Genomic DNA, 14769 nt, shown 5'->3' with positions numbered 1-14769 from the left:
ATGAGAAGTATAATACAGGCATGTTATAAAGATTGAGTACAATGCCATAAATAAAATATGATTAAAATCAGTAAACACAAGTGTTAGCATGGCATGATTTCTGGCAAATATTAATTATCTGGGTTTCTGTGTTCTACTTAATTTCATTGAGAATTCCCAAGTTTGAAATTAGGAAATCTTAAATTCTTTGTTTTAAACTTTCCCTCTGTATGGCTTTGCTAGTGTTGCCATAAAGAGGTAACACAGACTCTGGGCTGAAACAACAGCAATTTATTTTCTCAGTATTCTGTAGGTTAAAAGCCTGAGATCAGGGGGTTGCAGAGCTGGTTTCTCCCTGGGCCGCTCTCCTTGGTTTGCAGGAGGTCCTCTCCTCCCTGGGTCTTCACATGCTCTTCCTCTGTGTGCCTGTGCCCAACCCTCCCTTCCTGCGAGACACCAGCCATATTAGACTGAGGCCACCCCAATGACTTCATTTAACTCAGTTATCTCTTTAAGGACCTTCTCTCCAAACAGTCACACTGTGAGATACTGAAGGTTAAGGCTTCAACGTATGAATGGGGAAGGAGGTGGAGGAGGAGTAATTTAGTCCATAAGACTTCTCTCCCTTCTCCCTCTCAAAAAAAAAAAAAAAAGGGGAGGAAAAGCACTAAACTATAGCAAGGGAAAGTGAATACTATGCTCTGTATTTTTTAAATCTATTTTACTATGTGACCTTTGGCAAATTATTCTCCATCTTTGAACCACATTGTCCTAATGATATCTATGAAGGGGTTGGAATAATAATTTTCTTCACTTCCTGTCGATAATCAAGAAAAGCTAAGTTTTACCCAAGCTTTCTCATACCAAAAAGGGGTCTGCAATACAGTATACAATGAAGTGATTGAAATAAAAACAAAATATATCTTCTTTGTGGAATAAACCCAGGATGAAATCTCTAGAAGCAGGCATTATATTTAATTCCCTTAAAACCTTCTAAATTGCTGAAAGTCCTTACTATGTATAAGAATATAATTTAAACCTACTTAGTCGGATAAATGAGAAACCCCTCTCAATTTATCAATATTCCCAAACAAAGTAATCTCATCAAAACGGAGGAACAGATTGGCTTAGAGAAAAAGAGTGCAAGCTTTCAAATAAAGGTCTTCTTGAAAGAATTAGGGGAGAAAGTTTTTAAAACAAACACACATAAACACAGAAAATGCAAAATTAAAACCAGCTTCCAAGCTTATAGGTTAAGGCAATAAGGAGACAGAGAATAAAGAACCAGCCATGTTTCCTCCTCTCCAGCTGTGCAACCTCAGGTCCCAGCATACTCTGCACCTCTGCAAATGTCAACAGCCTCAGTAAAACAGGAAGGCAAGCAAAGATGGTCATGAGAAAACAAATGTGCTCATTCTCAAGCTGAAGAAAACAGAGAAAGTGGTTTGCACCACCGGTGAATTCACTGGAAGGGGGACATTTCAGCAAAGACATTGGGATTCAAATCAATGGTCCAAGACTCATGAACTGATTGCTTTTGGGCAAATTATTCAAACTCTCATTTGAAGTTGCTTTTAATTTGACTTCTACTAAGAAACTACAAGCATTGTGCCATTCTCTTTTTGTTGTTAATACAAAGATCCTGGAAACAATCAAACTATTCTGACAAAATGGGATTCATGTAACTAGTTCCCCAAGCAATGGATATATAGCTAATTAAAACTACAGAATGAGATTTGAAACAGAAAGCTTTCATAATATATTGTAGAATAAGGAGGAGGAAATAAAACAGAACAAACATTATGTGGCAGGCTAGATTTAAAAAATATCTCAATAGCTGATCTGACTCGAAGTTTTCAGAGCCAAGTTGAATTGCAGCAGAATTGTGCTTAGGATTCATTTCAGAGGCTGGAGCATGCAGCACAGGGTATAGAATAAGAAGTTGGCATGCAAACCAGTAAGAAGAATTCCTCATTGGTATTTTTGCTAATTCATTACAAACTGGCCTTCAGTGCTGAGAGGGAAGCCCATCTCCTCGGCATTCTTCTTGCATAAGTACAGCAGTGTGTGGACTCACTCTGGACATGCCAGGAACCAAGGCTGCTCCCAATGGGAAGGCCTTCCCACTGCCAAAGTAGTGCTCATGAGCCGACCCCATGTAGGGGAGAGGAGCAGCACCAAACAGCTCCTTTCCCATGGCCCATCACCTGTTCCACTCACACTCCCGGGGACAGAGGTACAGAGAGAACGGCTCACTCGAAGCAAGTGAACTCCAAGTGGAGCCAATATTTCATGACTCCAAGGGTGGGAGAAGGAAAAAAAAGAGATTCAGTTAGCACCATATAGTGTTGTTAGGAATGTGGGTTCTCAGTCAAATAAACTTAGGTTCAAATTTTGGCTACACAGCTTAAGGTTTGTGTCACTGAAGGAAAATTACTTAATCTCTAAATGTCTTTATCAATAAAATAGACTGTTATGGGTTATGTCTAGATGTCCCCTCAAAGACTCATGCGGTCATAGGTGGGGGTTTTCAGAGATGGCTGGATCTAGAGTGTGATGCTGGAATTAAGGGTGTATGATAATTAAATTAGTCCACTGATTGGTTTGGCATAGTTCTGGGAGTGGAGAATAGGAAGGCCCACCCTGGGTATGAGTGCTACCCATCCTAAGAGCATTTAGCCTAGACAGAACATAAGGCACAGAAAGAGGGTTACTGCTTGTTTTTGCTGCTTGCTGCTTTGATGCCTTCTGCCTGCCATGAACTATTTCTCTTCTGCAATGCCCCTCTGCCATGCCTTCCTGCCTTAGAGCCAGCTGATTATAGACTGAAACCTCTACAAACTGTTAGGTACAATAAACCTTTCCTGCTTTAACTTTGGGTGTCAGGTATTTTGTCTCAGCAACAAGAAAAGTAACTAAGACAAAGATATTTGATGGAAGTCTACCTACCCAAGCTATTTTGCGGAATAAATGAAATACCTGAATAAAAGCACTTAATATAGGATAGAATAAATATTAACTCTTATTATTATCAAACTTATTTTCCCTATATATTATCTAGATTAGATATTCCCATGACAATCTTTATCCTGCTAGATTTAGGGCTGGTGGTCAGTAACTATTTTTAATTCAATAAAAAATAGGAAAATGTTTCTATTATATTCAATTATATTATACAAAACACTGTTATAATACATATAGCATTTCAAGTGCTTTCTAATCAAAAGTTTAGGTCCATATATATATATTTAATTCTCCCATTTTTGCCTTCCATTATAGATGATTCCTTTAAAAGTATCTAGTGATGACTCTTCCATAGTGACCTAGTGAGTCCATAAACCAAATGATCTATACTCAAAATACCCAAGTGGACCTCTAACAAGCTCAGAGTGAACCCAGATGCAGAATTTGGAAGAAGAGGAAGAGAGGCTAAGGGAGAAAGAAGTATAAGTGATGGATGGATCCCTGGCACATTTGCCCAGGGCTGGCCCTGGATTACAATAACATGCTTGTTCTGCTCAAGTGCTGTCAAATTTCTTTTCGTTTAGTGATCTTATGCCAGTTTCTTATAGTCATGTCTTAAAAGTTGATATTCTAGAAAGTTGTCAATGAAAGAGGATAATGTTCAAGAACAAATGTGTACTTTTTCAGGTCATCTTTTCCCTTGATATTATTCCTGCCAAGTAAACGCTGAATATATCCATTCAGTCACCAAAGTTCTACAGAGGACTTAATATGTGCCAGCCAGAGACTTATGTGCTCAAGATTCAGTGGTAACTTCATGCAGTACTCAGGGTATTGCTCAGCCTTTGGGGTAGCTTATTTCCATTGGATGGCAGCCATCATATTTAAAATATTGGCAAGAGAAGCAGAAAAAAGCTGAGGGAGAATATACAGACTAGGGGTTATTTTCTGTTTGTTTGCTTGTTTGTTTAACTCCTCTAGGTTTGGGGCAATTGTTGCCTTTGTGTCTTTATCAATGGTAGCCTTCTCCACAAGAAACAGCAAATAAATCATGGCATCACTTCAATAATGCTCATTATAATTAAAGCTAAAGCTCTGCTAAGGGAAAGGATCTCTATCAATCACCATTATTCCATTTCTCTTCTGCACTATTAATTAAGTCCACTCCCTGAATAAAAATGGATGGGATTTTAAGGGTAAAAAGCAACCAAAGCCCCTTATATCCAGCACAGATGTTGGCTGGTTCTGCTGAATAGAAGGCAGCAACTGCCACGCTCATCTATTTTCAACCCTTCACTCTTTCCTCACAGGAAGACCTTATATGTCTTCTCTGTGAATCTGGAACAAAATGAGGAAGGGCTGGCTCACAGGGTCATCTGCTTTGGCAGGGACCTCAGGATCATCAATCTCAATGCTCACATTTTATCAGTGCAGAATCTGAAAGGGATGATAAGAGTTTACTCAAAGTCACAAGTAAACCAAAGGCAAAGGCAGGCCTGACCACAGAATGCCAGTACTCCCTCTGATGTTCTCTTGAACTGTGTCCAAAGACAAGAGAGCTCCTTTGCTCTACTCATCCAATGAACATCTCTTTTAAAAAACAAATCTCATTTCATCCTTCATATCTCACTGGCTGACACTCATACAGAAAAGAGATTAAGACATGAGAAATGTGTACTTGAATTCCAGATGTCCGAGATAGATTCCTGGACAGTTCTATCATGGAGCTCCCCCATCTGGCTTAAGACTACTGGGTGTGCCCTGGCTTGGCTAAATGGGAATGGGGAGCCTGCCTCCTTCTGTGTCTGGGAAAAGGACAGGGACAGAGAGTGAGAAGAGTCCTTGGGCCCAGATCCACGCTTAAGCAAGGCAGAAAAAATAGCATCATACATGCCCCTGGGCAAAAGCCAGAAGCTAGCTCAGACAGCTGGCAGAAGCAATGCATGATCAACTGCTAAAGGACATATACATAGCTGTCCCAACAGTGATGTGACAGGTTTGGCCAGACCATCCCCACTCCTTCCACCCTGTGAACCCTGGACCACAACTGCAAGCTACCAGGTACAGGTGGGTGATGGAGGGAGGGAGTAGTCACCTGTGCACATGGAACTACTGCTTTCCTGCCTATGAAACTCTGGGGAAGGAGGACCCTAAGGAACTTGCTTTTTCAGCTATGTGACTTTAACGAAGTTACTTAATGTCTCTGAGCCTCTCTCCAGAATGTGAAATGGTGGTTTATCATTGTACCTATAAAAATTTTGGATTAAATTAAATAATCCTTGTAGTTTGTGCCCAGATACTCACTAAATGGTAGCTATTAGTAACAGCTCCACTGTCCTTAGCCCCACTTAACTACCAAGTTCCCTATGATCTCATTAACAGAAGTGTTCCTCAAGAGAGTGGTTTATATGCTGGGCTCCATGTAGGGATCAGGACTACAAGGAGAGGACTGGATGCGGGCTTCATCCTCTTTCACCAAACTAGATTGTTTGGTTCGGGGGAGGGAGGATTCTATGGTGTATGTTAAAACAGACATGTATTAAATTTGATTCGATAAAAAAGGGGCTCACAACAGAAAACTCTATTTCTCTAGGTTTTCTGAGGTCTTTTTCATTTTGTTCCAATGGGCTCAAGAAAAGAGGGAGAAAAGGTAAAACTGCACATTGATTTGAAGAGGGAGTAACAGAGGGTGGTTTGGTTCTCCTCCAGACATCACCCAGGATCTGAGGACACATTCAAATTTGCAGCCATCTTTTAGTTAAAACTACTGATATAAATAAACAGAAGCACATGTGCATCTAGGTACACACTCATATAGTTGTAAATATTTCGTGATTTTTCAAATGTAATAAGCAGATACAAATGGTTTAATAATATATGCCAATAGCTAAAGAATAAAAAGGCATTTAGGATATAAGGGGATATTTTTGTTCTTTTTCAAATTTAATTTTTTTCTAACTCCAGAAAAGGGACAGAGTGAAGCAAGTGAAAATTGAGTTGTAAAGAACCTACTAGAAAATGTAGCCATAATCTGTGACATTGTAGGTCAGAAGCAGATTAGGACTTAAAAACATACAGTTCAACTAAATTAGGAAAATGTTCTGTATTTGGGTTGAGGGAGAATTTCTGGATCAAAGTCCAAAAATAGTCTAGAGGCTCTGTTGGACTGTCAGAAATGATCGCTCCTGTGGAACACTGTAACATAACTGAAGCAAGAAAAATAATGGTGATTTTATATAGCATCATGTTCATTTTTGTTTTTAAAAATTTGTGTTTAAAAAGTTTCTTAGGTAGTCTGTTTGCAAAGCAAACCTTTGCCAAATCTTCCTTTATTAATTTCCACATTCCAAAGTAGTTTGATTTTATAAATAAATCAGTGTTGACTATCTTAAAGTACACCTGGTGTTCACAGACCACATTGATGGTCACTACCTCATTTGACCTTATGAGTGAATATCCAGCGAAATAAGAAGAGTGGACCTTTATTTACACACTGATAGTTTGCATGTAGACTTGAATCGCTCAGGAAATCTATCTAGAATTCCCCCAAGTGCCCAGCTAGCTCAGTTACAGCTAGCAATATTCAGAGCTCTTTATGCACTTGAGGCATTTTGCTAATATTTGGAGAAAGAGGAATAACATGTCTGGGGATCATTGCATACCTGGTCAAAATATAAAGTACTAAATGAACAGCATAGGCAAAGCCTGGGCTGAGATTTCCATGATCAGATATCTAAGATGCTTTCCATTCCTGTGTCTGATTATTCTTCTTCTATCTTTTACTCTGGAATTTACTTTCCAAGATCCCTTACATGGATAGGGCTGGTATGGGGTGACTTTTCCTTTGGTCTCCCAAACTCTAACCTTCCACCTCCTAATTTTTCATTTCTCCCCTTTTTTGTGTGATGCTGAGGATTGAACCCAGAACCTTGTGCATGCTGAGCAAGTGCTCTACCACTAAGCTGAACTTCCAGCCCTTTCTTCCCATTCTTACATGGCACTAAAGCAAGGAGTTCCTGGGGCTGCACTGATCCTTCCTTGGGATCTAGTCTAGTACTAGGCTCTAGTTCAACAGCCACAGAGACCTGGGTGTTTATGACACCCACAGCACTCACAATCATACCCTTTTTCAAGGAACATCAGAGGGCTCACAAATGCCCTAGACTGAACTTTCCAAGTGGCATTCCTAACGAACAATATGTCTTCCAGCAATTTCCAAATATCACACACAGAGCTCAACCTCTACTGGAGCAGAAATGCATTATTTGTAAAACAGTGTTTACAGAAGTCCAATTAGTAGGTGCAGAAAGCCAGGTCTCTGTTCTCTGTCTAACAGAGGGAATCCTGGAGCTCTTTATCCATACCTTTCAAAAACTCATGGCTGCACATGCCTCAGGGAAACAGCAGTTTTCTCAGGATAGCCTCAGCTTTGATGTTGGACAAGCCTTGCGTTTCATTTCCAGCTTTGCCTCAAAACTCTTGCTGTGTGATTTCAAATAACTGATTTCCCCTACTTACATATGTAGATCTTCATCTCTGTATATGCAGATCTATGTCCATATTTTTATGTTTTCAATTATATCTCCATATGATACTATATGTATCAGTATGATACTGTGTATATCAATTTCATAAACTCAGAAATGGTTTTCTGCAGAGTCCAATAAGATACATATAAAGCACTGGAATCTAAGTTTTAGGGTCCTGCTCATTCCTGTGGTCAGCTCCAAGTTTACCTTGTATCAGGAAAACAACAACTGTAACTATCAAATCTTTCTCTCTGCAGAACTGGTATGGTGGCTAACATTCCAAATATTGTCTTTAGTCTTATTTAATATAAAAGGTAAGAGATTTTTCTAAACTTTAAAAAATCTATAAAATAGGATAACTATGGTACCTCTCTCTCAGACAGTATTGATTGAACAGTCAAATTAGACAATATATGTGAGGCAAATGACACAATATCTGACACAGAATAAACATTCACTAGATATGAGCCATTATTGTTAGGAACAATTTTTAATGAATTCATTCACATAAATGACAATCACTAGAACCTATCCACAATCACTGTATCAGAGTGGAGATACAAAGTCCTTTGCCTTCATTTGTTGAACCACCCAGACTGGTTGGTGACTCTCGGATATTTAGAAGCAAGGGTTAGTGCTGAGGTAGGGCAGATGATCTTCACAGGTGTTCTGAAAAGGAACAATGTAAATCTGCAGCCCTCCAGCAAGAGATTCCCCCTAGAAGGCTTTGATCTCAGGAGGGCAGCAAAAATAAGTGGATGGAGAAAACAAACAAAAATACAGCACCCCTATTCTGTCCAAAAATGGTGGCATAAGGTGGTGCCTAGCGAGGCAAAGGGGACAGGACCAGGTTAGACTGCCCCCCTCAGTCCTCAGATTATAGTGGCACTTCAGCTACTGGGTGGGGCAGCCTTTACAGCCTTTACAGGAGAGAGGACACAAGGAATTTAATTTAATTCAAATTTCAGAATATTGCTGTTTTAAAAACGTACTGACATCAAAAGCAAGGGATACACATTTATTTAGATCATTTATCACACTTGCTGTACATGTAGATCTGTGTCCATATTTTTGTTTTTAACTATACCTCAACCATTGAAGCATATAAATAACCATCTTCTATAGATATGCAGGCATACAAATTTTTTTTTTTCTAAAACAGAATCTTTGTTCATGGAAATGCAAACACAAAGCATGAGAAAATCTACAAATGGATTCCTTATTCCCAAAGACCAAGCCCTCCTGCCATTCTCCTCCTTGTTATCTGCCTGGTTTTAACAATGAACACAAGGCAGCCTGGTTTCAAGAAATTCACAGCCACTGTCTGCTCCTGTTGCTGCTGCTGGAGACACAGCCTCAATTCCAGGAGAGGCTGCTATGCAGCACCACACCCCACAGGCAAAGAAACTATGGGAGCAGCTCTGAAGGAAGGGTGTACCCCAGGGAAGACCATCCAAACAGAAACAAAAGGAAACCAGTTGCAAACCGGGCGGGCCCTGAGATCAGGGCACAGCCACATTTCCTTGGGCTTCTGAAACAAGTGATCAAGGCTTAATTTCTTTATCTTTCTTTAAAGTTGGATTAAATGATACCTAAAAGAATGGGTGTGGCCCTGAATGGCCATGTCACAGCTGAGTCCATAAGAATCATTGCAGTCTTCAGATGAGAAGGAAAAAACTATCAGTTCTGTGTTTTTCTCAAAAAGGAGAACTGGCACATGTATACTAGATGTAAGTAAGTGGCACATACATGCAGCATGCTTCCTACATGTAATAGCACGAGAGCTGTGGTTCTATCATCTCCTGAGTGAAAAGTATAAAAATTAAGCTTTGATCCTAACCTTTTTTTTTTTTTGAATGATACCTTTTACAGCTCTTTGCAAAGACAGCAGTGAAAAGATACTTTGCACTGTAAAAGCCACAGAATGTTTAATAATGGAAAGTGGATGATACCAGGTACTGATAGGAGAGGACCTGTTTAAACCCAAAACTCTACCAGGCAAAAGGATCTTTAACTAGCTCAACATTCCCTCTCCCCCCAGTGTTTTTTTTTAAACCTGGAACCAGCTGAATAGCTGCAGGGGTGGGGTGCAGTTGGGTGAAGTGAAGCTCAGGCGCTGGGAAAGTGGATGGTATGTAAGGTGCTGCAATAGAAATAAACCACCTGACAATAAAGTGCACTAGGTGCAAGAAAGGCATCTCCCTGGCTGTGCAGAGTAAGGTCCTGTCTCATAATCGCAATGCACAGAGTATCCAAGAACAATGAGTAAGTACAAACTGATGAGGCCCACAGCAAAACCTGGCAGATCTGAGCAAATCAACTGCGGTTGCAGGTAAAGCTCTGCCCTGGGGCAGCTGCAGAACCTCCCAGGGGCCAGTTGATCACTTCCTTTGTTCGCCTTGCAAAGATGGAGTAGCCACCCATTCCTCCACTAGACACACACACACACACACACACACACACACACACACACACACACACACACACACCATTTTACTCCCTACAGACAAAGACGATCATACTTGATTCTTGCTAAACTAAGATATGTCAGCGGCTTTTGTTTCTGGTTTTAATGCCCTTCCCAGCCTGCCATAGGCCCCTACAATTGGGGGCATCTGTTCAGCACCTCACAGGGCAATCTCAGACCAGGACGCGGCATTCTGCTCAGGAGAGTGTCTGGGGACGCGAGGGAGGATGCGGCGTCCGTACCGCCCCGGGTGCACGCCCAGCGCCTCTGACACTGGCCGGCCTGGGCTCGCTCTTGCACACAATGGCACTAGGTCACGGCATGCACACGGCGTGCGCCTGTGACTGCAAACTAAAATCTGCTCTAAAAAGTCGGCGTTTGGGGGGATTAGGGAGAGAAATGACATTTTTTCAAAAATGTGAAACATACCGAGGGAAGAAAAAAAAAAGTTGGTCATTTCCCCTTGCAACCACGTTAGCCGTCCAGTTCCGAATATGACACACCAAAACATGAATCGGGCTGAATGCAGACCAGAAGGTGGCACGGCGGCAGGGGCCACACACCCTCGCGACGCGGGAGCTAGGAGAGGGGCGCGGTCAGGCTGCCAGGTAGCCCAGGGGATAGGTGTCACCTCTCCGTACCCCGCCGGGCCACAAAGGTCCTTCATCAGACAGCACCTGGGGCAGCGCGCGCCTCGCCCCCGGCGGAGCGGGGGTCCTCGGGGGCCCGGGGCTCTGCGATCTCGGGAAGCTCCCTGCGCCGAGAAAGGAGGACAAACCATCGAAAGTTCTCCGCGCCACTATTGGGATTTCCCTTTTGTTTTGGTTTCTCCAACCCCATGGCTCGCTCGGTCTCTGTGGCGCCCGCCGCGCCCCACCACCGGGACTGCGGGTGCTCAGCCCTCCCCGGGGACCCACCGGGAAGGGGCCCAGCGACCCGGGGCCAAGGGGGCGGCGGCGCCCGCGCCTGGACTCACCGTGATCCGCGGAATGTTCTTCTTGCCTTGGTAGGACATGGTGGCGACAGGGGCTGCAGCGCCGGCCTCCCTCCTCCGTCAGCTCCTGCTCGCCTGCGCCTCGCTCCGCGCGCAGCGCCCCGAGATCAGGTGGAGCGAATGGCGCGCCGGCCGCGGCCGCCTCCTCCCCTCGCCTCCGCCCCCCTCCCGGGCTCCCGCGGTGGCTGCCAGAGACAATAGTAAATCTCCCCGGTCGCTTCACCTCGGCCCCCCCGCCACACAGACACACACCCTCCTCCGCGCGCGTTCACACCCGGGCCTTTTTTTTTCTTTTGTGGTGCCAGCTGGAACCCCGTAAGACAAGAATGGCTGATCTGCGACTCCTCCCTCTTGTCTCTTATCCTGATTGATTTTCCTCTTTGCATCTGCCTCACCCACTTTTCCTTTTTCTTCCTTTTGCTTCCCCCCCCCCCGCCCCCCGCCGACTTGCTAGCGCTGCGGAGCCAACCTGCTCCACGGCCACCAGGGGGCGCGAGGGACTTTTCAGGGAGAGGAAGCTGCAACAAGGGGTGCAGAAATAAGAGCACCAGCGTCGCCCTTCTGGCGTCCGGAGCCAGGTCCCTCCGAGTGCCCACGCCTTCCACCAGCCCCTAGGCAGATTTTCCACCTTCCTTGTCCTCGTTGCGGAACGGAGATGGCATCGGGGTTCCGTCCCGAAGCTCGCTCCCCTCCGCCCTCGCGCAGGCTGAAAGCGGTGGCTGGCGCCTTTGTTAGAACCAAGGGCTCGGCACCGCCTCGGCCAGCTCGGCGCGTAAACAGCAGGCGCAGTCCCGCAGAAAACAAGAGACCTGGCCAGACTGAGCAGTCTGACCTGCCTGCTGGTATCCCCAGACCGTGGAAATGCGTATTGGAAAATGGAAAGCAGTCATTCACTCTGGGAGGACTGCAAGGGGCATGTTTTATAAACTATTCTCGGTATTTTAAAAAGATTCTCCAACTAATTTTTTTAAAAAAGAAACTTCACTGTTTCTGAACTGAGGAAAGAGCATTAGTGTTGCCCGGGAGGGTAAAAAGTAGAAAACACCTGTAGTGGCGTGGCAGAAGCCCTGGCGTGTGCAGGCGTGGATTTTGTGAGTGCTACGACAGTTGTTGCCTCTCAGCAGTGAACCATGTGCACTGCTCAAAAAATTCCGAGTTTACTGCTGATAGACGGAGGTTACAGGGTGTAAACTGTGGCCTTTCACACCGGAATACACCGTCCTCAGCTGCCTGCTGAAAAGAACAGACAAGGAAGCCGTATCTGGACAGCCCACTGTGGGTGGGGTCTGACTGGTAGTTGGGGTGGGGGAGGTTTCTCTGCTCTCCGGAAAATTATCCCAAATACGCAATTTAAATGACAATAGGAACTGGCTTGCTAGGCAAAAATTTTAAAATTCTCTTAAGACAAGTCTGCTATCTCACTCTCCAACTGTCCATTCTAATGTCCTACAAAACAGAAATTTTGTAGATGTCACTAAGCGTGACTAAGCCTGTTAGAAATCTTGAATTCACATTTCTACAAAGCAGGCCTCTGACCACACTTTTCCACATCTTGTCATTAAGTTGAGGGCTTCCTTACAATAGAGAAGCTACAGAAGGCATCCAAGAAAGGGGATGGGGAATGCAGCAGCTTGGGCTTTACTCAAACCTGAAATGAGCCAGCCTGCTCACATAATCAAAGGGCACTCTAGCCCCCCTTAAACACTCAGAACCGAGTTAATCCAAGCTTCGGTTATTCACAGCTAACTGAACTGAAAGCAGCTTTCAGAGAAAAAGTCCATGGCAGTGTCCACTTTCTTTCTGTGATACTCAGGCAAGGAGGATGAATGACAAACGCAATTTCCTTGCAAAACACAGGGGAAAAAAGAGGAGAAAGACTGAGCCAAGGGCATGGCCCTAAACATTTTGCTTTGTCCTTAAAACAGACAAGCTGAGACCAGTAGGCAGGAGTTGTGAAATTACAAAGCATCTTGGGACTGGCATGCAAACAAGCAGCATTATATTTAGAGCAGAGTAAAGGGAGAATAAACTACATACTATGAAACCCCACAGAATTCTCTCTGTGTCTTTATTGCCCAAACTTTATCGCCCAAAACTTGCTGGAAGGGGTCTTGCATATTCTGCTTAAGAAAAGCAAAAATTTGTGGTAGACATTAATAATCTTAAAGACATACCACTGCCGTTTTTAACATTTCATGTATTTCTTTGCTTTTCTTGCATTTGAGTTATCACCTCTGTTATTGTCATTATAATCCACAACACTTCACTTAACAGATTATGCCATATTTTTGATCACCTGATGATTGTGTGTGTGTTGTTTCAAATTATAAGACTTGATTAAACCTTTTGAGGTTAAGTTTGCATGCAAGAGGCCTTGCTGAGTAGAAATGGTGTTCCTCAGATCAGACTGCTATGACAAGCCATGCACAGGAAGACGTGATAACCAGCTAATCGGTTCAAGCTGGTACTATCTGAACCACACAAGCACACTTTTTCCCTGTTCTGTACCCTTCAATCATCTTTCACTTTCCTAAATCAAAATAAAAGTTCTGTAAAATGAATTTGAAGGAAAAAGCCTCCCTTGGCTTTGTCTTTCCTATTCCAGGAATAAGAAAAAGCAGGAATGAGAAAGGCAGCATCAGCGAAGGATGCCTGAGTCTGGCCAAGGGAGAGAGGAGAAGAACCAGTGTGGATGTTTTCCACAGTCAAATGACTCTGAATGATTTCCTTGGATAGACTGTAGTACTTGGCTTTAGGTAGCTCAGGGAACTATGAGAAAGGGAGAGGGAGACACAGAGAAAAAGACTGGACTCAGGTCCCAAAGAACCTTAATTCTGGCCACCAAACTTGCCACACTCTCAAGACTTCCAGCACACTTCAGCCAATGGCTGCTCTCTGCTGGTTGCCCTGGCTGAAGGTCTGCCCCTACTTGGGTGTCTCCTTCAGTGACACCCCGGCACTCCATATCTAACCTTTCAGGGGGTGCCACTGGCTACTCTCAACCTACAATACTTCTCCGTGTCTACCTACCCTCAGCCATTACCTGATGATGGCAATAACCTCCTCACTGGGCTCTGCCATCACTCATTCATTCACTCATCTCTATACTACTTACTTAATGTCTACCCTGTGCTCAGTATCTACCCATACCATTATTTTTCTAGGTACCAGAGTTATAAGGATGAACAATAATAAAAATTACAACGAAGTTCTAAATCTCACAAAGTTTATTTTATACCCTTATTCAAAAGAGTACCATTTTCCACCTGTTGTCTCCCTTCCCTGCTTTATCTTCATAGTAATTTTTATTATGATATATTAATTTCTTTTGGGGCATTAATTTTTTTCTCCATTACTAGAATGTAAGTTCCTTAAGGACAGGAAATGTATGTTTTATTCACTGAGTGAATGACATAGGCCCCTGCTCATAAAAATTGCACAATAATTGCTACATGGGTGAATTTAAGAATTTTAAAGACTGTATCTGAAGAAAGAATAAACAGGTGAAATAAAAGCTGTCCTGTAACTAATTATAGGGCAAGCATTTAGAATCTAGATTTTAAAATGTCTATTTTTCTTTTAACTACTTAGGATTTCTTGATTCTAGATTTCAGAGCAAGTTGAGTTCAAGGTGGTGAATAATCATTTTGCTAATATAACAAGAGTTAAAAAATTCCAAAGAATGGCCTAGTAGAACAGACTGAGTACGTGAGCACTAATTAGATGGCTGCAGCTTTGAAAGAAACTCGATCAAAACTTTATGGAGAAAGTAAAAACCTTTATGTTAATTTAAAGAATTTCTAAAAAAAATTGAGATTGAGTTCCAGGGGAAAACA

At 43.0% G+C, this 14769-nt stretch overlaps 1 protein-coding gene across 2 annotated transcripts in view; it reads right to left on the bottom strand.

Annotated features, from left to right (window-relative positions):
- The window catches only part of Dpysl3 (dihydropyrimidinase like 3), a 107266-nt gene that overhangs the window by 44431 nt on the left and 48066 nt on the right, over positions 1–14769 (bottom strand). Inside the window, exon 1 of one of the 2 annotated variants that reach the window (XM_004854360.4) lies at positions 10916–11369. The exons of the other annotated variant lie outside the window; for it this stretch is intronic. Coding sequence (XP_004854417.1) covers positions 10916–10954 — 39 coding nt within the window. The 5' untranslated portion in view covers positions 10955–11369. Of the gene's footprint in view, positions 1–10915; positions 11370–14769 lie in introns of those variants that run through there. 2 annotated transcript variants of the gene reach the window in all.

The sequence above is a fragment of the Heterocephalus glaber genome, unplaced genomic scaffold, assembly GCF_053883595.1.
Source record: "Heterocephalus glaber isolate CG9 unplaced genomic scaffold, H.glaber_assembly_v1.0 deba00001463, whole genome shotgun sequence".
In the NCBI taxonomy this organism is placed as follows: Eukaryota; Metazoa; Chordata; class Mammalia; order Rodentia; family Bathyergidae; genus Heterocephalus; species Heterocephalus glaber.
Note: the sequence above shows the minus strand (reverse complement) of the source record. Positions and strands in the feature narration are given on the sequence as shown.